The following is a 24,053-nucleotide window of genomic DNA, read 5'->3' as shown; positions in this document are numbered from 1 at the left end:
TGGTATAATATCTAGGCAACAGACCACAGAAGAGCACTTCACGCTGTCTGTTGATAGCAACTCCTCCAAGCTGTGTGTACTCATGCGTGGGGGGGGGGGACAAGTGTGATAGGTACACACCTGGCCCTGGCCGGAGCCCCTGGAGGCCTGTCCGTTGGCAGTGTCACCTAGTTAAAAGGCTAAAGCAACCTTCTTAGAGTCCATGAGAGCAACGCAAAAGCTAACAGTAGGAAAATGACCCCATACGCAGTTCACCCTGCCCTAATAACCATCCCTCATTGTGCCTTCCTGGATACAGGCCCTGGAAAGGGAATCCAAATGAAATCCATGCAGGATAAACCACAAGATACTCAAGCATGTATCTGCATACCCATGTTCACAGCAGCATTATTCACAACGTCAAAAGATGGAAGCAACCCAACTGTCCATCACCCCATGAATGAGTAAATAAATGGGGTATGTACACATCCCCAAAAAAGGAAGGAAATTCTGACCCATGCTACAACATGGATGAAACTTGAGGCCATTATGCTAAGTGTATAAGCCAGTCACAAAAGGACAAATACCGCATTAATAAGTCCACTCATATGAGGTACCCAGAGTAGTCAAAATCATGGGGACAGAAAGTAGAAGAGTGGCTGTCAAGGGCTGGGGAAGGGAAGTTGGGAATTAGTGTTCAATGGGTACAGAGTTTCACTTTGGGAAGATGAAAAAGTTCTAGAGATAGACGGTGGTGATGGATGCACAGCAATGTGAATGTAATTAATGCCACAGAGTTGGACACTTAAGAGCGGTTAAAATGGCAAATGTCATGTATATTTTACCACAGTAATTTTTTTTTAATTTTAAAGCACATGAACAAGCACGCTCAAAGGCAGGTGGCCAGCAGTGTCCTTTCACTCGCTGCCCCGGGTGAAGGGACAAGCCTGTGCTGGCTCACCACCTGTACCAGCAGTGACCCATCCAGGTCAGGAAAGTGGATGCACAGCACCTCACAGGCCTTGACCACCAGAACCAACCTCACTGCACACAAGTAAGGCCTGTCCCTGTGTGCACATGGTGGGGATCAGTGGTGCCTACAGTTCTTTAAAACTTTGTAACTCACCCCAGATAAAAAGGAAATCAAGACAATGAACTGGACTGATATACAACTGAAAGCATGCAACGTTCTTTTAGTGGTCTGAAATGATTTCACAACCGCAAGGCTACTTGAAGATGTTCTAGGACAAGGGTCCCTGAAGGGATGCAATACACAAAAAATACACCATCACTGGGATGCAAAAAACATCACAACTTTTATTTGTAATGGTTAATTCTCTAATTTATTTACTTATTCAATCATGCACTGAATGCCTATGATTTGTACATAACTAAATACACATTAATTACACAAGTACTTTTTACTGACCGGGTGTGAGATCAAAAAAGTTTGGAGATTACTCATATGATCCAGCCACACTAAAAAGAATGTCTATAAAACACTTGAATTTTTCTAAAAAGGATGTATGCTGCATCTTTGTCATTTACCCTTGTTAAATTCTGGGTTCTGCCATGTTATCAGGATAAGTATCCGGTTTTAGACACTTTCTCAAAAGCCTGAAATATTTAACAGCTGGATCCCGTCTATATACAAATCCAAGTTGAAAATGGCCCAGGATGCTCACAGAGGGCAGCACATGACAAGCAGGTGGCCAGTCACCCTGGTTAACATCATCTGGGATCCCAGAGTCCCAGGCCAACTGTCCACTCCCCAGCCCTGTGCCTTCTGAGCCAAGACCCCTCTCTGGGTCACCATTTCCTGAGAGGGTCAACAAAGAATTTACAAGTAACTTGCAGGGCTAGCCGGGAAGTTTACCATAAAAGTTCATAAAAATTCCTAAAGCATATAGTGCTAGAGAAATGTGTAATATTTTATCATTAAATATTTCAACTGAAAAAAATATAAACACCTCTTTTCCACCATATCATGTCTTCATGATCCCAGGAAGCAACATGGGATCCTCATGTATTCTCAGCTAATTCAAATGGCTACAGATGTTTTTAACTGAAATTACATAAATCAATAGTAACACATCAAAACTGTAGTTCAACACTTGATATCTGTTATATCCTCCCAAGAATACAAATGTATTCTTTTCCTATGGCTGATGTAACAAATTACAACTCAGTGGCTTAAAATAACATAAATGTGTTATCGTACAGTTCTGGAGATAAGGAGTCAGACATGGGTCTCACAGGGATAAAGCTGAGGTTTCTTCAGCACAGTGCTCCTTCTGGAGGATGCAGGACAGAGTCTGCTGCTTTGACTTTCCAGCTTCTCCAGACCATCCACGTTCTTCAGGTTGTGGCTCCTCTTCTGTCTTTGAAGCCAGCGAGATCTCTTGAGCCCTTCTTACATTGCATCTTCCTGCCCTTTCTTCTACATTAAGGACTTGTGATTGGATTAAGAACCAAGATAATGGGGGCACCTGGGTGGCTCAGTCGGTTAAGCGTCCACCTTTGGCTCAGGTCATGATCTCAGGGTCCTGGGATAGAGTCCCACATCAGACTAACCTGCTCAGCAGGGAGTCTGCTTGTCCCTCTCCCTCTGTGCTCTCCCTCTCTCTGTCAAATAAATAAATAAAATCTTAAAAAAAAAAGAACCAAGATAATGTCTCCATCTCAAGGTCAGTTCATTAGCAACCGCCGCTGCATCTATGACCAATCTTAATCCTCCCGCACTATGTAACTTAACAGTCATAGGTTCTGGGGATTAGGATCTCTAGGGGGCCACTATTCTACCTACAGGCATTCATTGTGCCATGACCCATATATCATGAGGATTAGTTCACTCACTCCTCTCTATATTCAATCAAAGATGCTGAGACCCTGCTCCAGAACAAGAACCACAGGGATGGAAAAGACTGGCTGGTCCCAGAGTGGCCCAGAAAGCAGGACAGAGCAGTATGTCTGTAGAAACAGATGGAGCAGAGGAAGGGCAGTAATACCCAGGGTCCAGAGGAAGGACTTCTGCTCCCAGCACAGATGGGAGCAGGAGAGAGGGGTACCAGGAGTCAGAGAAAAACGTCTGAGATGGGGTGAGGGTGGCAGGGATTAGAAGAGCTACAGGTGTGTGCAGAGCAGCTGAGAGCATGGGTCCCAAGGATCACATGCATAGAGGTCCAGGGCTGCAGCTCGGCACATAGTAGGGATGACTTCCAGATTCACTGGTATGATCCCAGATTCAAAGAAAAAGACATAACATGTATAAACTGAAAAATACAGCTCAGTGATGATGAGGAAGGAGGAAGAGAAGTGAGGCACCAACAAAGGCAGGAATAGAGAAGACAGGTCAAGTCAAACACAAAGGAGGGTGAAGAGGGCCTGAGGGGAGCAGCTCCTTGGGATGTGTCTTAAAATGAAGGGTTTATTATTATTCAGGTGTAGGTAAGACTAACAGATCAGAAGATGACTGCCATTGAGAATACAGTTTGTCATTCATCGTCCCAGGAGCGGGCACACAACACCAAAGGGGGGCACACAGGGAAGCACTAAAGTCCATCGGGAACAAGGGAGGGGGGCTGGGTGGCTCAGTTGTTTAAGTGTCTGCCTTCGGCTCAGGTTATGGTCCCAGGGTCCTGGGATCAAGCCCCACATTGGGAGCATGCTTCTCCCTCTCCTGCTCTCCCTGCTTGTACGCTCCTGCTCTCTCTGTCAAATAAATAAATAAAATCTTAAAAAAAAAAAATGAACAAGGGGAAAACATGGGCAAGACCCTTTATTATGGTTTCCACTGGAAGGAATGGGCAGGGTAGGGTAAGCAAGGTTAGGAATAACTTCAGTGAGCTCTGGAGCATAGGGGCTGCCCCTTGTCTGGCACCTGGCCCTGGGCTGATTAGGGCAGGGGGATGGTGGCCCTGAGTGTGATAGCCTGATAAAGAAGTGTTTGGATTGTGGGCTCTGGATTGTTTGATTTACATTTGAAAGGTGCACTCACAGATCAGTCCTTTGCTGTCTCTAGGAACTGGCTGGTCCTGGGAGGGGCTGTAACCTCCAGAGTCAACAAGGCCCAGATGTCCAAACCTCAAATATACACAATGAAAAGACAAAGTGAACGCAGGATTGAAAATGCAGGGACTGGATTTAAGATGTTACTGAAAGCACTTGTTGGGAACAGCGCCAGGAATTACAAACATGATGCTCCCTCCGCCCATCCACATACCCTTCTCCGAGCTCCACAAGCTTACTATGAAGGAATTCCCATTATATCCCCCACACACTTCACAGAGGAATTAATAGGAGATGAAACCAAAAGGGGAAAGAGAAACAAAGACCATAAGCAGGGAGGTTTATGGTGATCAATGGTGAGTCCAAACAGAACCCACGAAGATGTTCCTGTCCATGGGGCTGCTGCCACAGCCCTCAGACCCAGCTCTGGTTCTCACCTGCGTCTGAAGGAGCAGCGGGGGCCTCTGCAAGCGTGGCGTCCCAGCCACAGCGCGCTCACCATGGTGTTACAGAAGGCGACGCAGCAACCAGATTTCAATGTAATGAATCAAACTTTCCATCCCACTTAAAGGCAATGATTTGCTTTCCAAAAAAAGAAAAATCATAAATGGAAAATGTTACAATGCAAGCCCCAACGCCAGCTAAGTGTCAGGAAAAGTCGCACACATCTGATTTGACTAAAGTCAGTCCCGGCAAAACGAACAAAGAAAAGAATGAGGGTGATAGTAATTACAATATGGAATGGTACTGCCGAGGCTTCTACCAAAGAGCCAGGAGAAGCAAGACATGGCTAATATCATGCAGTTTAATAAAAGTGCTCTTTTTCAGACAATAAATAAATGCCATGTGTATCTTGAGACCGCTGAACATTTGTGGGGAACATTTGTGGCCCTTACTTGTCATCTCCAGGAGATATTCTGAAAGGTATCATTTGGATTTACATTTAAAAATGGCTTGCCCCGGGCACCTGGGTGGCTCAGTCGTTAAGCGGCTGCCTTGGGCTCAGGTCATGATCCCGGGGTCCTGGGATCGAGCCCTGCATCGGGCTCCCTGCTCGGAAGGGAGCTTGCTTCTCCCTCTCCCATTCCTGCTGCCTGTGTTCCCTCTCTCGCTGTGTCTCTTTGTCAAATAAATAAATAAAATCTTTAAAAAATAAATAAATAAAAATGGCTTGCCTGTTCTGAGAGAGACAAAAGCTGAAAGCATCCCAAGCGGAACCACGGCCTCCCTCCCGATAACACACTTCCTGCCCTGCCTTTTAGCCTCAGACTGTTCTGAGTTTTGGGGAGTCAACAGATTTCCTGAACTCCTGTGCATTGAAGATGACCAAGATAGAGTGGATGGATTTTGTAACTGAAATGAGAATGATGTCCAAATTGGCAGAGGGCTGGGGGAGAGGCCCCATCTGTGTCTCTGCCCAAGCACAAAAAGGATGCGGCCACACCCTCAGAGTAAGCCCCAGGGCCCCCTCCTCCACCCACTCATCCCTTTAGAGAACTGGAACTGCCACCCGAATGAGGCTGCACAGATGGGATGCTCCTGAGCACCGGCCTCGCTCGCCTCCCCGCCCACAGCTGACACGCTACACATACCACCGAGAGTCCCAAGGTCACGTTTTGACAAAGTATAGAAATAAGAACCAAAAACAGACCCCCCCCCGAACTTCATTTGTTTAAAAAACTGCTATTCGAAGTACCCCCAAACAAAGGGTGGGATGGAAGAGTAGTAAGAAGTGAGAACAAAGAGCTCAGTCCAATTGTCTGGTGACAGTCGGATTTCCTTCCATTTCATTAACCCCTCTGTTACCGGATTCCTTCCGGGACAGAGGGTACCATTCAGAAAAGCACAGGAAGAGAGGTGGGAGAAGTGGGATTCCCAGGGAGGCCTCCAGAGCTTTGGAACAGCAGCTTTTAAAGACCCAGACCACACCCATGTCTGTTTCACACCCTGGGGCCTTTCTAGGAAAGTGCTATAGTTCCTAAAAGAGGAAAACCTGATGGGGAAGAAGAACCAAGGCAGATTCCCACACAGAGCTAATGTCTGGACTGTTCTATGATCAGGTATCATGGATCCTAATGCCTGGGAAGCACTCTTCTGAGGAGTCCTACAGGGCCCATCTCTGGAGGAAGAGAGTCCTGGCAGCTCTAGGTTTGCTTTCCTTTTGAAAACCAAAGACTTACTTTAGGGTTTTTTAAATTGTTATGACAGCTGACAAACAAAAATAAGAACTTCAAAGACACCATTAAATGGATCAACTGAATTAAACTTACTTGATGTATTTTTTTAAAAAGGGTTATTACCAAATAATTACCGGAATACATCACACACTGCTCTCTAATAAGCAAATAATGCCTTAATTTTGCTATTTTCCTGCAGTGCTTTTCCAGTGAAGTGAACTTCTAAGAAGATACTTGAGCCAACCAAAGGTATCCCTGGATTATCAATGGGACTCCATCGCTCCCATTATTTCAGTATTTCAAAATGCTTTTCAAAAACTGTCCATTTACCCATGGTAAAACCACACATGCTCAATGACACTTCAAGTTCTTTGTTTTGGCTGGAAGTACATCTACTTCAGTGTAACTAACAATGTTAAGAAACATTTTGACCAAAAGATCTGAACAATAATAGAAATAACAGCAGTAGTAATAATCATAATAATGAGCTACAGATAACTCTTACCTACCTGCCTGGCATTGCTCCAACCTTTTTGAGCATCATCTCGCTTAATCCTCCTTCCTATTTGGATAAGGGCACTGGGCTGAAGAGAGATGCAGCCTGCCCAGTATCTAACTGTTGGCAAGGGTTCCACCTCATTGAAGAGGTTTTAATTGCCTCTGACTGGCCTAAAATGGGCAAAAGAATTGTTATTACCTAATGAAAATAGTTTGGTAGGCAAAGTATTTCAAACTACAGTATGCCCAGGGGAAAAATAACCACAGAGAGTATATCCAGGGCAATGCATACAAACTACTCTGGGAAAATGCAAAACAAGCAAACATGGAAAGCCAAGCTAAGAGTATTCTAAAAAAGCAAAATCAAAATAGCCTTTCCATTTTTTCCTGTTAGTTCTTTCAATGTACTAAATATAGTAAGGTTAAGACTTGTACAAATAAGTACACTGGGCTCCCCTGATTCAGGAATTCAACAAGTAGCTGGACCACCCCATTTTCATGAAGGGCAGGACCCTAATGTCACACAGGCCCTTCTTAATCTTCTCAAGCCAAGTAATCCAGAAACAAAGATAAGTGCATACATTCAAAGTCTTCCAAAAATGCTTTTCAATGATGGCAGGGCAGTTCCTTATGGGGTGAGAATGTCCAGAGCAAAGCAAGTACATCACATACCACTCAGCAGCCTAGCCCATGAACACTAAGTGCCAGGTCTTCCTGGTAGTCATTATGGTAACTAAGTATTTGCAAACACACCTAGAGGCAGTACTGTCCCCGGATAGGAGATACCTGACCCCTTCCAGGAAAGATAGAACTTGCCGAGTTCATGACCACCATAAAGAATGACCCTCAGATGAGGATCTAGCCATACCACAGCAAGGCAAACCAGGACACTGGGCTTCAGGGGACACTGAAAGCTACAGTAGAACTGAATTAAACATAACAAGGTCCCAGGGCCCCTGGGTGGCTCAGTTCGTTCAGCGTCTGCCTCTTGGTTTCAGGTCAGGTCATGATCTCAGGGTCATGAAATCAAGCCCCACATCAGGCTCCGTGCTCAGCAGAAGTCTGCTAGGTATTCTCTCCTTCCTCTTCTCCCTCCAGCCCATAGTGCCCACCCCTCCCCCCACATGCGCTCTCTCCTCTCTCTAAAATAAATAAATAAATCTTAAAAAAAAAAACAAGGCTTCTAATCCAATTGAAATTGGACAAAGGATCTTAGCACACATTTTTGAAAGAAGACATACAAATGGTCAACAGCTACAGTAGAGGTATTCAACATCATGAATGATTAGGGAAATGCAAATCAAAAACTACAATAAAAAAAACCCAACACAATGAGATATCACCACCCTACACCAGTCAGATTAGTTAGTACTAAAAGACAAGAAATAACAAGCGTTGGGCCGCCTGGGTGGCTCAGTCATTGAGCGTCTGCCTTCAGCTAAGGTCATGATCCCAGGATCCTGGGACTGAGCCCCACATCGGGCTCCCTGCTCCGCAGGAAGCCTGCTTCTCCCTCTCCCACTCCCCCTGCTTGTGTTCCCTCTCTGTGTGTGTGTGTGTCTCTCTCTCTGTCAAATAAATAAATAAAATCTTTTAAAAAAAAAAAGGATTCTCATCACAAAGAAAAAAACTTTTTTTTTGTATCTATGTGATATGATGGACGTTAACTAACCTTACTGTGGTAATCATTTCGTAATATATTTAAGTCAAGTCATTGTGCTATATGCCTTAAATTGACACAGTGCTATATATCAATTATATTTCAGTAAAACTAAGGGAAAAAAGATAAGGTTTCTTCTGGTTCCAGAAGTGTGGTAGGAAATACTTAAGATGAGCTAGGAATACAGACCAAAAAACAACAACGAAAAAAATGATTGCAGGTTATGTGAAAAGACTCAAGAGTCAACTACAATAGTAACCACAACAGACCCAAAACCAATGGATTATATTTAAATATATCCATTCCATAGTAAATAAATCCATGAAATTCATAATAATAATTTTAAAAAAACTAAATAACCCTTAGGAAAAGTAGTTAATTCCAGAACTGGGGCAAAGAAAATAAAAGATAAGCCTGGAACATCTTAGAGCCAGAAAGTAGGGAAGAGCTCAAGAAAGGCTGGGTACATGTCAAAGGGACACAGGGCTACACTGAGAGAGCTCCCAGTCACCACAGCTGGAACGTGAGCAACAAGATAAATCACAACAGCATTCAATTACAACCTGCAGAATAAAACAAATATCCACTAGTCTCCACTGATAAGGAATAAATGATTGAGGAGATTACCAAGGAAGAAGAAAAAAAAAATGGCTCTTCCAAGAATTCTACTCCATAAATACAGAAGGAATGAGGGTAAAAAAAATAATCACCATTAGAATACCACCAAGATCCACCTGTGGGTGCTAATGTTGGAGGGCAAAAGTTTGAGGAGAAATAAAATACCTCTATAGTCTCAAGATATTAACTTTTTTACAACAGGAAAATAATAAATTTACAATGGAGAAACCCAGCAGACATCATCCTAACCAAGAGATCAAAATTAGAGCCATCAATAATAAGACATATAGGCATCATATACACCCTGATATCACAGTGTGCAAAGGACATCACTTTGGTGGTATTCTTGCCAAAAACCCAGTCTCAATCCAATCATGAGAAACAACACACCAACCCAAACTGATAAGTAACTGACCAGGAAGTGGGACTGCCAGAATGGTGAAATGAGGATCTCTATATAAATTTGTTCCTCCATAAAAGCAACACCGGCAAAATTTCCAAAACCAACTTTTTCAGAAGCCTGGGTGTTAACAAGTAAGGCTTGCCACAAGCTAAGGAGAGTTTATTCAAGAAAAACTGCTGAACCTCAATAACAATAGTAGGATTTGTGGAATTTTAACTTGACCTATTCCCACTCCCCTCTCCCTAGCTCCACAGTACCTATGAAAATCAGCTGACTTGATGCCAAAAGAAAGGGTAGGCTGAGTTCAGAGTACCTCAAAAAGTCCCAACCCCAGAACAATGCTGTAACAGGAGCTGATTTGGACCTCGCTCTGTGGGAAAAGCCCTATACCCAGGGCATGCATTGAAAATAATCAGCAGTGGGGCACATGGGTGGCTCAGTCAGTTAAATGTCCAACTCCTGGTTTTGGCTCAGGTCATCTGAGGGTTGTAAGATCCAGCCATGCCTCAAGCTCTGTGCTCAGCAGGGTGTCGGCTTGAGATTCTCTGTCCCTCCCCCTACTCGTGTTGGGGAGCATGTTCTCTCTCTAAAATAAATAAATCTTAAAAAAAAAAAAAGAATCAGCAGCAATTGTTTAAAACTGCAGCTGCCTGAAGTTGATATACCAGTTGAGGCAAAAAAGACAAGTATATTTTTCATAACTGTTTCTTCTTCTATGTGGATTTAAAAGACAATTCCATACAGCAATAATTATAAATCTGTGTTGATGGACATATAATGTTTAAAGATGCAAATTTATAGGCTAGTAATAGCACAAAGAAGGAGGAGAAAATAAACTATACTGAACAAATTTTCTATGCACTATGGAAATTGTTAGTATTAATGCAAACTACATTATTTTAAATTAAGATACTATTTGTAATTTCGTTTTTAATTTTTTATTGTTATGTTAATCACCATATATTACATCATTAGTTTTTGATGTACTGTTCCATGATTCATTGTTTGTGCGTAATACCCAGTGCTCCATGCAGAATGTGCCCTCTTTAATACCCATCACCAGGCTAACCCATCCCCCTACCCTCCTCCCCTCTAGAACCCTCAGTTTGTTTTTCAGAGTCCATCGTCTCTCATGGTTCGTCTCCCCCGCTGACTTACTCCCCTTCATTCTTCCCCTCCTGCTATCTTCTTCTTTTTCTTTATTCTTAACATATGTTGCATTATTTGTTTCAGAAGTACAGATCTGTGATTCAACAGTCTTGCACAATTCACAGCGCTCACCGTAGCACATACCCTCCCCAATGTCTATCACCCAGCCACCCCATCCCTCCCACCCCCCACCACTCCAGCAACCCTCCCTTTGTTTCCTGAGATTAAGAATTCCTCATATCAGTGAGGTCATATGATACATGTCTTTCTCTGATTGACTTATTTCACTCAGCATAACACCCTCCAGTTCCACCCACGTCGTTGCAAATGGCAAGATCTCATTCCTTTTGATGGCTGCATAATATTACATTGTGTATATATACAACTTCTTCTTTATCCATTCATCTGTCGATGGACATCTTGGCTCTTTCCACAGTTTGGCTATTGTGGACATTGCTGCTATAAACATTGGGGTGCACGTACCACTTCGGATCCATACATTTGTATCTTTGGGGTAAATACCCAGTAGTGCAATTGCTGCGTCGTATGGTAGCTCAATTTCAACAGTTTGAGGAACCTCCATACTGTTTTCCAGAGCGGTTGGACCAGCTTGCATTCCGACCAATAGTGTAGGAGGGTTCCCCTTTCTCCACATCCCCACCAACGTCTGTCGTTTCCTGACTTGTTAATTTTAGCCATTCTGACGGGTGTGAGGTGGTATCTCATTGAGGTTTTGATGTGGATTTCCCTGATGCCGAGCGATGTTGAGCACTTTTTCTGGTGTCTGTTGGCCATTTGGATGCCTTCTTTGGAAAAATGTCTGTTCATGTCTTCTGCCCATTTCTTGATTGGATGATTTGTTCTCTGGGTGTTGAGTTTGATAAGTTCTTTATAGATTTTGGATACTAGCCCTTTATCTGATATGTCATTTGCAAATATTTTCTCCCATTCTGTCCGTTGTCTTTTGGTTTTGTGGACTGTTTCTTTTGCTGTGCAAAAGCTTTTTATCTTGATGACATCCCAATAGTTCATTTTTGCCCTTGGTTCCCTTGCCTTGAGCGATGCTTCTAGGAAGAAGTTGCTGCGGCTGAGGTCGAAGAGGTTGCTACCTGTGTTCTCAATTAGGATTTTGATGGACTCCTGTCTCATGTTTAGGTCTTTCAACAATCTGGAGTCTATTTTTGTGTGTGGTATAAGGAAATGGTCCAGTTTCATTCTTCTGCATGTGGCTGTCCAATTTTCCCAGCACCATTTGTTGAAGAGACTGTCTTTTTTCCATTGGACATTCTTTCCTGCTTTGTCAAAGATGAATTGACCATAGAGTTGAGGGTCCATTTCTGGGCTCTCGATTCTGTTCCATTGATCTATGTGTCTGTTTTTGTGCCAGTACCATACTGTCTTGATGATGACAGCTTTGTAATAGAGCTGCAAGTCCGGAATTGTAATGCCGCCAGCTTTGCTTTTCTTTTTCAATATTCCTCTGGCTATTCGGGGTCTCTTCTGGTTCCATACAAATTTTAGGATTATTTGTTCCATTTCTTTGAAAAAAGTGGATGCTATTTTGATGGGGATTGCATTGAATGTGTAGATTGCTCTAGGTAGCCTCGACATCTTCACAATGTTTGTTCTTCCAACCCATGAGCATGGAACATTTTTCCATTTCTTTGTATCTTCTTCAATTTCTTTCATGAGTATTTTATAGTTTTCTGAGTACAGATTCTTTGCCTCTTTGGATAAATTTATTCCTAGGTATCTTATGGTTTTGGGTGCAATTATAAATGGCATCAACTCCTTGATTTGTCTCTCTTCTGTCTTGTTGTTAGTGTATAGGAATGCCACTGATTTCTGTGCATTGATTTTATATTTTCCCACTTGACAGAATTCCTGTATGAGTTCTAGCAGTTTTGGGGTGGAGTCTTTTGGGTTTTCCACATACAGTATCATATCATCTGCAAAGAGTGAGAGTTTGACTTCCTCTTTGCCGAATTGGATGCCTTTGATTTTTTTTGTTGTCTGATGGCTGTGGCTAGGACTTCTAATACTATGTTGAATAGCAGTGATGGTAGTGGACATCCCTGCCGCATTCCTGACCTTAGGGGAAAAGCTGAGAGCTTTTCCCCATAGAGAATGATATTCGTTATAGGTTTTTCATAGATGGCTTTTATGATATTGAGGTATGTACCCTCTATCCCTATACTCTGAAGAGTTTTGATCAAGAACGATGCTGTACTTTGTCAAATGCTTTTTCTGCATCTGTTGAGAGGATTATATGATTCTTGTTCTTTCTTTTGTTAATGTATTGTATCACGTTGATTGATTTGCGGATGTTGAACCATCCTTGCACCCCAGGGATAAATCCCACTTGGTCGTGGTGAATAATCCTTTTAAAGTACTGTTGGATCCTATTGGCTAGTATTTTGTTGAGAATTTTTGCATCCATGTTCATCAGGGATATTGGTCTGTAATTCTCCTTTTGGATGGGGTCTTTGTCTGGTTTTGGGATCAAGGTAATGGTGCCCTCATAAAATGAGTTTGGAAGTTTTCCTTCCATTTCTATTTTTTGGAACAGTTTCAGGAGAATAGGTATTAATTCTTCTTGAAATGTCTGATAGAACTCCCCTGGGAAGCCATCTGGCCTGGGCTTTTGTTTCTTGGGAGATTTTCGATGATTGCTTCAATTTCCTTAGTGGTTATAGGTCTGTTCAGGTTTTCTATTTCTTCCTGGTTCAATTTTGGTAGTTGATACATCTCTAGGAATGCACCCATTTCTTCCAGGTTATCTAATTTGCTGGTATAGAGTTGCTCATAATATGTTCTTATAATTGTTTGTATTTCTTTGGTGTTGGTCGTGATCTCTCCCCTTTCATTCATGATTTTGTTGATTTGGGTCATTTCTCTTTTCTTTTTGATAAGTCTGGCCAGGGGTTTATCAATCTTGTTAATTCTTTCAAAGAACCAGCTCCTAATTTCATTGATCTGTTCTACTGTTCTTCTGGTTTCTAGTTCATTGATTTCTGCTCTGATCTTTATGATTTCTCTTCTCCTGCTGGGTTTAGGCTTTATTTGCTGTTCTTTCTCCAGCTCCTTTAGGTGTAGGGTTAGGTTGTATATTTGAGACCTTTCTTGTTTCTTGACAAAGGCTTGTATTGCTATATACTTTCTTCTTAGGACTGCCTTTGCTGTATCCCAAGATTTTGAACAGTTGTGTTTTCATTTTCATTGGTTTCCATGATTTTTTTAAATTCTTCTTTAATTTCCTGGTTGTCCTATTCGTTCTTTAGTAGGATGCTCTTTAGCCTCCATGTATTTAAGTTCTTTCTGACTTTCTTCTTGTGACTGAGTTCTAGTTTCAAAGCATTGTGTTCTGAAAATACGCAGGGAATGATCCCAATCTTTGATACCGTTTGAGACCTGATTTGTGACCTAGGATGTGATCAATTCTGGAGAATGTTCCATGGGCACTAGAGAAGAATGTGTATTCCGTTGCTTTGGGAAGGAATGTTCTGAATATGTCTGTGAAGTCCATTTGGTTCAGTGTGTCATTTGAAGTCTTTATTTCCTTGTTGATCTTTTGCTTAGATGATCTGTCCATTTCAGTCAGGGGGGTGTTAAAGTCCCCCACTATTATTGTATTGTTGTCAATGTGTTTCTTCGCTTTTGTTATTAATTGCCTTATATGATTGGCTGCTCCCATGTTAGGGGCATAGATATTTACAATTGTTAGATCTTCTTGTTGGATAGACCCTTTAAGTAGGATATAGTGTCCTTCCTCATCTCTTATTACAGTCTTTGTTTTAAAATCTAATTTGTCTGATATAAGGATTGCCACCCCAGCTTTCTTTTGGGTGTCCATTAGCATGGTAAATGGTTTTCCACCCCCTCACTTTCAATGTGGGGGTGTCTTTGGATCTAAAATGAGTCTCTTGCAGATAGCATATTGATGGGTCTTGTTTTTTAATCCAATCTGATAGCCTGTGTCTCTTGATTGGGGCATTTAGCCCATTTACATTCAGGTAACTTGAAAGGTATGAATTTAGTGCCATTGTATTGACTGTAAGGTGACTGTTACTGTATATTGTCTGTGTTCCTTTCTGATCTATGCTGCTTTTAGGCTCTCTCTTTGCTTAGAGGACCCCTTTCAATATTTCTTGGAGGGCTGGTTTTGTGTTTGCAAATTCCTTTAGTTTTTGTTTGTCCTGGAAGTTTTTGATCTCTCCTTCTATTATCAATGACAGCCTAGCTGGATATAGTATTCTTGGCTGCATATTTTTCTCGTTTAGTGCTCTGAATATATCATGCCAGTCCTCTCTGGCCTGCCAGGTTTCTGTGGATAGGTATGTTGCCAATCTAATATTTCTACCATTGTAGGTTACATATCTCTTCTCCTGAGCTGCTTTCAGGATTTTCTCTTTGTCTCTGAGACTCGTAAGTTTTACTATTAGATGTCGGGGTGTTGACCTATTTTTATTGATTTTGAGGGGGGTTCTCTGTGCCTCCTGGATTTTGATGCCTGTTTCCTTCCTCACATTAGGGAAGTTTTCTGCTATTATTTGCTCTAATATACCTTCTGCTCCTCTCTCTTTTTCTTCTTCTTCTGGGATCCGAATTATTCTAATGTTGTTTCGTCTTATCGTATCACTTACCTCTCGAATTCTGTCCTCCTGATCCTGTAGTTGTTTATCTCTCTTTTTCTCAGCCTCTTTATTTTCCATCATTTGGTCTTCTATATCACTGATTCTCTCTTCTGCCTCATTTATCCTAGCCATTAGTGCCCCCATTTTTGATTGCACCTCATCAACAGCCTTTTTGATTTCGACTTGGTTAGATTTTAGTTCTTTTATTTCTCCAGAAAGGGCTTCTCTAATAACTTCCATGCTTTTTTCAAGCCCAGCTAGTATCTTTAAAGTCATTATTCTAAATCTAGGTCCGACATCTTACTAATGTCCGTATTGAGTAGGTCCCTGGCAGACAGTACTACTTCTTGTTCTTTTTGCTGAGGTGATTTCTTTCGTCTTGTCATTTTGTCCAGAGGAGAATAGATGAATGAGAGAACAAAGTGCTAACAGGTTAACAACGTCCCCAGCAAATATACTGTATACAAATCAGAATAGACTTGAAACCAGGGGAAAAGAAAGGGAAAGAAAGAAAAAAGAAAGAGAAAAAAACAAAGATAAAAACAAAAACGGAACAATAAAAAAAAGCAGAATATGATCAAATATGATCAGGCTAGTGCATAGATCAGTGCCACACACTAGATTTTGGGCATATTTTGGTCTGTAGAAAAAAGTGCCTCCTAAAATTTTAAAGGAAGAAAGACATATATGTACAAATTAAGGGTTGATACAATGAAGGGATGGAAGATGACTATAAAGATGAAAATTATAAAAGATTTTATAAACTATTTGTAATTTCTATAGCACCATTATAAAAATAGCGAAGAACATCAGTATAGTAAAAGAAACAACAAGGAATTAAAATGGTACACTAGAAAAATATTTATTTTTAGGTGGCAATAATGGAAGTCTATGGGAAAGAAACACATAAGATATACAGAAAACACACAACAAATTGGCAGACATAAATCCTACCTTACCAGTAATTACATTAGATGTTAATAAAATACTACAATCAAAAGGCAAAAACTGGCAGAATAAATTTTTCAGAATACATAATTCAACCATATACCATCTATAAGACACACACTTCAGATTCAAACACTAAAATAGGTGGAAAGTAAAAGGATAAGAAAAGATAAACCATGGAAACAGTAACCAAGAGAGCTGATGTGGTTATATTAATTTTAGACGAAATAGATTTTTAAGACAAGAACTGGTAGAGACAAAAAATATATTTTATAATGATAAAAGGATCAATTCATCAGCAAGACATAAAAATTTTAAACACCTATGTAAGTAATATGATACAGGATCAATTTGCAAAATCACTACCTACAATAATGCATTAAAGGAAGAACTGTTTAGATCTGAATAAAGAATGTAATTAATAGCTTTTTGCTAATGTTAATTTCTTTGTTTTAACCACTGTAGTACAGTTAAGTAAAATGTTAAAATTAGAATAGGGTAGGGGAGGGATATACAGGAATTCTGCACAATTTTTGCAACTTTTCTACAAATTATTTCAAAATAAAAAGGTTAAAAATTTTAGAAAGCCAAGTGTTTCCCATCAGAAGATGCTAGGGATCCAAATCAAACACTTACCTCTCTTTTCCTATGATTTGTACCACTGGGAACTTAAGTAGTAGATGAAGGGAAGGGTCTTTTTATAGAAGTATTCCCGATAATAAATTAAAGAACTAGACCATCAACATTTGGCATCCACTAACAAATTAATGGATGGAGGCAGTGATCACCCATGGCTGCTAAAATCCATCAGAAAAAGAGTGACAAAGAAACACTATGTTCCTCCTGATGGAAGTACAGAATGCCATCTATGAATGCAGTTTTGACCAAAAAAAACAAAAAGAAAAGAAAGTCAAATCTGTACCTGAGGAAGTTCTGATAAAGTATCTAGACCAATCTACCACTAAACAGGAATTACCACAGAAAGGAAGATACCGCAGGAAAGTAATCAGCAATATTCAGGCCATGGGAACTCTACGGTATAAATAACTCAGTTTCTTCACAATAAATTGCAAGGAGAAAATGAGAAAGAGAAATGGAGCTTTAGAGGGGGATAGCCACAGATAAAGGAGGCCTAAAAGACCTATCAGCCAATCACAGTGAGACTTTATTTGGATCTGATTCACACAGATTGAAAAAAAAATATATGGTATTTACATGACAAGTGAAAATCTGAACATAGGGGTACTTAATAATATCAAGGAATTAGTATAAATTTAGGTATGATAATGACATTGCAGTTTAGTTTTACTTATTTTTTATTAAGTTCAGTTAGCAAACACAGTACATCATTAATTTCAGATGTGCAGTTTAGTTTTAAAAGGATCATTGCTTTTCTAAAGATAAATAATGAAAGAAGAAATATCTGGAGTATGCTTCAAAATAAAAGGGAGAGGGAGGGCGTAGAATAAAACAATGCTGGCCATGAGCTGCTAACTGTTGAAACTGCAGGATGATATGTTATACGTGCATTTCTCTATATGTGTGAATAGAATGAAATTAGAAATCTGTAACAAAGAATTTGAAAAACGCACAAATATGTGGAAATTAAATAAGACCTTCCTAAGTATCTAATGGGTCAAAGAAGAAATCATATGGGAAGTTAGGAAGTACTTTGAGATGAATAAAATTTTCAACTTTTTTTTTTTAAGGGGGCCTATGTCTCCTGGGGGGAGGGGTCTCACGTACAAAAATAACTACAAACGTGGAGTCAGAGCAGGACTGTGGGTTCAAGCCGTAGTACTGCTGTCTCCTAACAGGGAGACCTTAGGCAAGCTATCAAGTCTTGATGCCTCAGTTTCCCCCATCTGAGAAATGGGGGTGTAAAAAGTAATGGGACTGTTGAGAGGACAAGATGGAATTATGGCCTCAGTTTCCCCATCTGTGAAAAATGGGGATGTGAAAATATGACTGTTGTTAGGTTAAGATGGAATTATACACATAAAACACTTGCCTCCTATCAATAAGTAAAAAAGAACTGCCCCATGCCTACCTTCTGAGGGCAACCAAATTTTTAGGAAAAGAAAGGTTCTTTTTCTACAACTTGACCACCATGAGCCCAGTCACACGTGACATAGGACAGATATCAAAAGAAAAATAACTTCTAAAAAGCATGTGAATGGCAATTTCCAAATACTAGCCCTCAAGTGTCCCCCTGCCTAGCATACCCAAGAGATATTCCTGCGTTATCCTGGCATGCTTCTGTCTCCTGGATCTCATCCTGGTGTCTCTGCTTTTGCAAATCTTTTACTCCAAATAAGACAAAGTTGCTATGCTTCAGGGAAAAGATGTTTCTGCTGCTGACAAGGAAGAGATGTAGCTCCCCAGGAAAGGGAAGGAAGGAGAGGAGAGGCAAGATAATGAACAGAAAACAAAAGGAGAACTTTGCTGGGTGTCATTTCAGACTCTTCTGAAAAAACAAATCATGAAGCCCAGGGTAAGCCGGTTGGCCAGATAATGCCTGTAAGCTGGGGAAATGAAGTGAGAATCAAAGGAAAGGGAACAGACAAAATTAGAGCAAATCCAAGATAAGCGTAATAGCACCCCCTGACTACCTGTTTTCCCAAAAGAGGATGGAACTCAAATCCAAGTACAAAGCCCAAATGATTCTGGGAAAAGTCCCCTCAGGTTATTTCAAGCAGAAATGCTACTGTTTCCACCAGCCAGGAGACAGACATTGGAAGGTGTCAATAAGACCATCTTTGAGTCATTACAAAGGGAATGGAGGCAAAAGGGAAACAAAATTACACATTGACCCGGGCAGGGTATGGGGCAGAGGGAGGGAGGGCAAGACAAGAGCGCCAGAAGGGGTATGTGGACCTGGGGCGAGCACCCCACTTGTCAAGTTACAGGGTGCAAGAGAAGCAGGGGCCTTGTGCAGCACCCCCACTCCAAGCTGCTCCCTTCTAAGGCCCGCTCTGGGAGCAGGGGGTAAGGTTTGCTTGTTTTAATAAGTGTTACCCACTGCCCTTATGTTTGCAGAGGAGGATGAGAGCACTTTCTTCCATGCATGGTCCCTGCTTCTTCCCTTTGCCTCTCCTGGGCAACACCCCTTTCTAGGAATGTTCCCTCTTCAACTTCCTCATCAATGTCCTCCTCTGCTAACTATTCTCTGCTTTCCTGCCACCAGAATCACCACTCTCCAGGCTTCCTCTGTATTCCCATCACTCTCCTCTTCCAGTCCCACCAGCCTTGCACCCTCCAACCATTTGCTCGCCTCTCAGCCCAGATCTCTGGTGACAACCAGCCTTGTTCCAGTTGGCTGCTCAGCAAGCCCCCTCTTTTCACCTGTGGCATCAAGGGAGAGGACTTCTCTGGCCAGCATTTGCCAGCACCAAGGAGGTCTGTGTGACCATGAAGGGCTTCCCATACCCACCCCAGCCCGCTAGTCCACAGCTGAGGGATGCTCAAACTGACCATTCCCTCCAGCTGGGAGGCCACAGAATGGACCTGACTCCCTGGGATCACTCACCTCTCTCTCTCATCCCACTGGGCATGGCTCAGGAAGATTTGCCTAAATACCAGCAGTCTGAAATCCATGAGAGGACACAGTGGGCTCAGGACATGGAAGCAGAGGACTGCTTCTCAAACTTCCATGTGTAAACAAAGCCATGATGTAGATAACAGCCCTCCCACCTCCACAGGTTCAACAGTCCAGGGGTGGGGAGGGGGGCCTTGGAACCTGCATTTCTAACAAGTCTGATGGGGATTCTCATAAAGAAGGGACCCAAGGACTATGTTACTGAGGAAAAATACCACATAAACAATGGTGTGAATAATTGATGCACTTCCAGCTGCAGTCAGAACACAGAGATGTCCAAGAGAAGTCACCATCCAAAGACAGTGTCAGCAGATAAGGCTTCCCCAACTAAACTTTGCTCTCGCTCTGCATTTACATATGCTTCGACTGCATTTTACACCCCTCTGCACATCAGTCAGAGTACAGAACAGACCTCGACAGTTCACAACTCTGCTTCCCATTGTCTGTAGTAACCAAAGGCACTCAACAAACTGGCTGGACATAAAATTAAAAATCCTCTCCTGGGTTTCTCTGGCCAGTCCTGATGCCAGCCCCCTGAGATCCTGGGCTTCAAACATACACCTTGCCCCCACAAACAGGTTATGACCTGGCCGCAGTCTCAGGCTGCCCTGTGACCCTGTCGTACCCTATCACCACCACCATGTTCCTTCAAGGGTAGCATCCACCCCCTATCTGACCCACATCCTCCCTGGTCCTCACTCATGCCCTCCTCTGGGAGGCCTCTCCTGACCTGCATCCTGCACCCCTAGGCTAGGAGCCCTGCCCAGGTCCCCTGCCCATGCACACATCCTGCAGTACAATCAGTCCCCATAGTAAGCTCCAGGTAAGACCCAGCCTCCTCCCCTTTCTATCCCAGGGTCTGGCTAGGGCCTGGCATGGTGAGGAGCAAATCAGGGCATTAGTTTGAGTTAATGGACAGGAGTTTTAAGGCAGCTACACAGAGCTTGGAATGCAATGGGTGCTTAAGTCACTCACCATTCTCAGAGGAGAGGGGAGGGCTCAGAAATCCACATCATTCACAGCTCAATTCTGAAAACATCAATCTCAGACTTTCTGGACCTCAAAAGAGTTTGACCTGTCTTCTGAGCAAGGATGACTGGACAGTCCTCTCCACAAACAGCTACCACCCCCTCACACCTACATATAAGCACCTGGGACCTTCCTAAGAAGGCCCCTTCTCTCCCCAGGGAAGCATTCAAGGAATTCAACTTGGGAGCTAGGAGATATTTAGGAACTTCTCCTGAAAGTACCGTTATCCCTGAGGACCTGCTCCCTAGGGTTGTACTGATTATTTAAGAATCCCAGTCTGGTCAGGATAGGAGGTAAGAACATGGTCAGGTGTGGTCCAAGGGGAAGATGAATGTTTCAAAATCCTGTGAAGCCTTTTGAGGTCGAGTGAACCGCTTTTGGGTCCCACTCTCTTTTCTCATCAGGATGTTGGGGGTGATGGTTGTTTAAAGGGTCAATTGACTTAATGGGCTAAAAACACTTTGTCCATTGAAAATACACTATATTTCCTGAGACCCAAGTATTTCTGAAAAGGAGGCTACAGGAGCTACTGGCTCAGTAATAACAGGAAGTGGTATGTGTGTAAAGACTTAAACCTGCCGGAGTCCCACCGGAGTTACGTCATACAGAAGCCAGAGGTACGGTTTCCCAGAGTCCTCACACTAGGGACAAAGGACATTTGTGAAATAGGTGCCTCCTCCCTTCTTGGCCTCCGGCTTCTTACAAACAGGAGCCAGGAAATCCCACAGCCCTGTCCACCAACATCATGCTTGCTGACTGGACAGTGGGCACCCCTTGAGAGCAAGAGGGCAGCATTACTCAAAGTATGAGCCATTATATAAGCATCACCTCTGTGCTAATTACATACTCAGATTCCTAGGTCCAATCCCAGATGAGCTTGGTCAGAAACACTGGCAATGGAACCTGAGAGTTGTTATTTTTAACAAGCTCCTAAAGTGAGTTTTATATAAATTTAAGGAGCTCAAGTACCAGAATGTTGGAAAAGCTGTAGAACTGAAAAGACCGGGGTCAAATTCCAATACCACTAAACAGCAGCTGTGTGGCCATGGGCAAGTTATTTAACCTCTCTGAACCTCAGTTTACTCATCTGTAATATAAGTATGAAGCACAACCAGTGTTGCTGGGAGAATCAGAAATAATACTCTGCATCTACATTATCCTAAGAGGTGGGAATAACCATGACCCTCGTCTTTCAGGGGAACAATCTGCCACTGTGAGCACAAGGGGTTTCCTAGAAGCCTCTCACATGTGATGGAAGCCAGACAAGACTAATGTCCTTCACTCAGAGGCCCACATCAGGCCTTTACACCAGGAGTCAAGCAAGGTGAACAGGAGAGAAAGATGGGCTGAGCTTTGGATGGAAGCCAAGCCCATCTGCCTTCCTGAAGCGTTCCACCTTGAGGTGGGTTCAGCTACTAGACACAGCTCCGAGATTGCTCTGCAGCCCAGTGGCTCTTTTGGGGGGTGGGGAGTCTAAAGGGAGAAGAGACAGCAGTCATCTCCAGCCTGAGGATCCGAAACTCTGGGAAGGTGCAGGGAGACAGAATGTGTGCAAAGTAATGACATTCACCAACCATGGGCAGGGCTCAAAAACCCCTCACAGCTTCAGTCTTTCCATTTGGAAACTGGGGTTAATTTTTAGAAAACTAACATTAAACAGTCAACTATTGGATGGTGCCCAGTTGGGTGGCCTGCTCACAGCTCACATCAATGGATGGACGCTGTTATTATTACCCCTGCTTTTTTATATGTCTGTGCTGGTCACACAAAATCTTGGTGGCAGTTTCACTGTTGTCCCAAGAAGAGAGGTTATCTGAGCTTGAGCTTTACGTACCTGTGTTGGTTGTTAAACGTGTTAAACGTGTTAAACAACCTGTCCTAGAGAGCCTGGCCGAAAACTGAAGCTAGGACTTCAAGCCAGAGCGCAGGGCATAGATTTCCCTCCTTTTTACTTAAAAGGCGGGAGTGGCGAGGATGAGCACGCCCAGGGGCTGCTGGATTCCAGCCTTGGGATCATTCCGGTTTGGACCGGCGTCTGAGTGCCAATCAGGGGCAGGGTAGCCCCGCGCGCCCAGCATTTAGGTTTCCTGCTTTCTGCGTCCCCGGGCGCAAAAGAGGCCGGGCCCTTGCCCCCGGTCGAGCCCCTTCTTGGCCACCCCGCCCGGTGCCACTCACACCGCGCCCAACACCAGGTTCCCGGAGCGCCGTGGCCCCGAGTTGACCCTGCGCTCCACAGCCCATAGGGCCCGGCTCACCTGCTGAAGACGAGGCAGCCCAGGTGGTTGATCTCGTGGTCCGAACGGTGGCGGCTGTAGTCCTCCCACAGGTCCTTGAAGGCCGTGACGGCCAGGATGAAGAGCACGGGCGCCAGCGCCAGGCCGGGCTGGAAGGCGTTCACCGCCGGCACGAAGTTGAGCAGCGCGATGAAGACAAAGTACACGTTGGCCAGGCGGTGGAACTGCTCGAACAGGTTCTTGGGCAGGAAGGACAGTAGAGTGTACTTGGTGGTCTTGAGCCGGTTGTCCGCCAGGTGCTGAGCGCCCCCGCGCCGCCGCCGCCGCGCACCCTTGGCCGCGCCGGCCGCTGGGTCCTCGACGCCCGGGGGCGGCAGCAGGTTGGAGCGCACCACGCGCGTCCTGCCGTCCCCGCGCCGCCGCCGCCGCAGCCGACGACGACCCAGGGACCCGGGCTCCTCGGCCGCCGCCGGCTCCCGTTCCATGGCCGCGTGTCGCCGCGCCCGGCTCCTCCGCAGTTCGCGCCCGCCCGCGCCAGCCTCCTAGGTGATCATCGCCGGCGGCCCGGGCGCGGTGGCGCGGGCTCCCCGCCTGCGGGACGCAAGGAGACGGCGGTCAGCGCCCGCCCCGCCCCGCCCGCTGGTCCGCTGTCGGGGCAGGGAGCAGGCGGGGCGGGGCGGCGCGCGCGGCACAGAACCCCCTTGTACTCGCGCCTGCCTGGCCGCTTCCGCCGCCGCAGCTCCTGGCCCCGCCCCGCCCCGCGCCGCGCCCAGGCTGGCATACCGCGGCTAGCGGGAAACAGAAAGACCCGAGCGAGAAACTTTAGAGCAGTTTAGTTTCGTTTCCAGAAGCATCAGTTAGTCTCAGAACAGTGCAAATGCGCCCTACCACCGGTAGGAGAGAGGAAGCTGCAGAGTGTGAGAGAAAAGGCACCGCAGTCCCCTGGCAGCTGTCAGGCTCTTCCTGGGCCCTGGACAGGGAAACGGTCTGGGAACCCGGAGGAGCCTCCTGGAATCAGCTAGAATCAAAATCCAAATGAGCAATGGCATACCAATGCTACGATTTTTAAATATCATTTACCGAGGATATCTGCTTTCGGGGAGAGCCCAAGAAGTCGG

The 24,053-nt window shown here is 43.9% G+C and overlaps 1 protein-coding gene across 1 annotated transcript in view; it reads right to left on the bottom strand.

The window, feature by feature from the left end:
* ATP10A (ATPase phospholipid transporting 10A (putative)) overlaps positions 1 to 23,620 on the bottom strand; it is a 210,915-nt gene extending 187,295 nt beyond the window's left edge. The window contains 1 exon segment of the mRNA XM_025852086.2: positions 22,957 to 23,620. Coding sequence (XP_025707871.1) covers positions 22,957 to 23,420 — 464 coding nt within the window. The 5' untranslated portion in view covers positions 23,421 to 23,620.
* Between the last annotated feature and the right edge of the window lie 433 nt (positions 23,621 to 24,053).

Source organism: Callorhinus ursinus, unplaced genomic scaffold (assembly GCF_003265705.2).
Source record: "Callorhinus ursinus isolate GAN/ISIS: 27379988/994484 unplaced genomic scaffold, GSC_fseal_2.0 scaffold78, whole genome shotgun sequence".
NCBI lineage: Eukaryota > Metazoa > Chordata > Mammalia > Carnivora > Otariidae > Callorhinus > Callorhinus ursinus.
The sequence above is the reverse complement of the archived record's forward strand: the minus strand, read 5'-3'. Positions and strand labels throughout refer to the sequence as shown.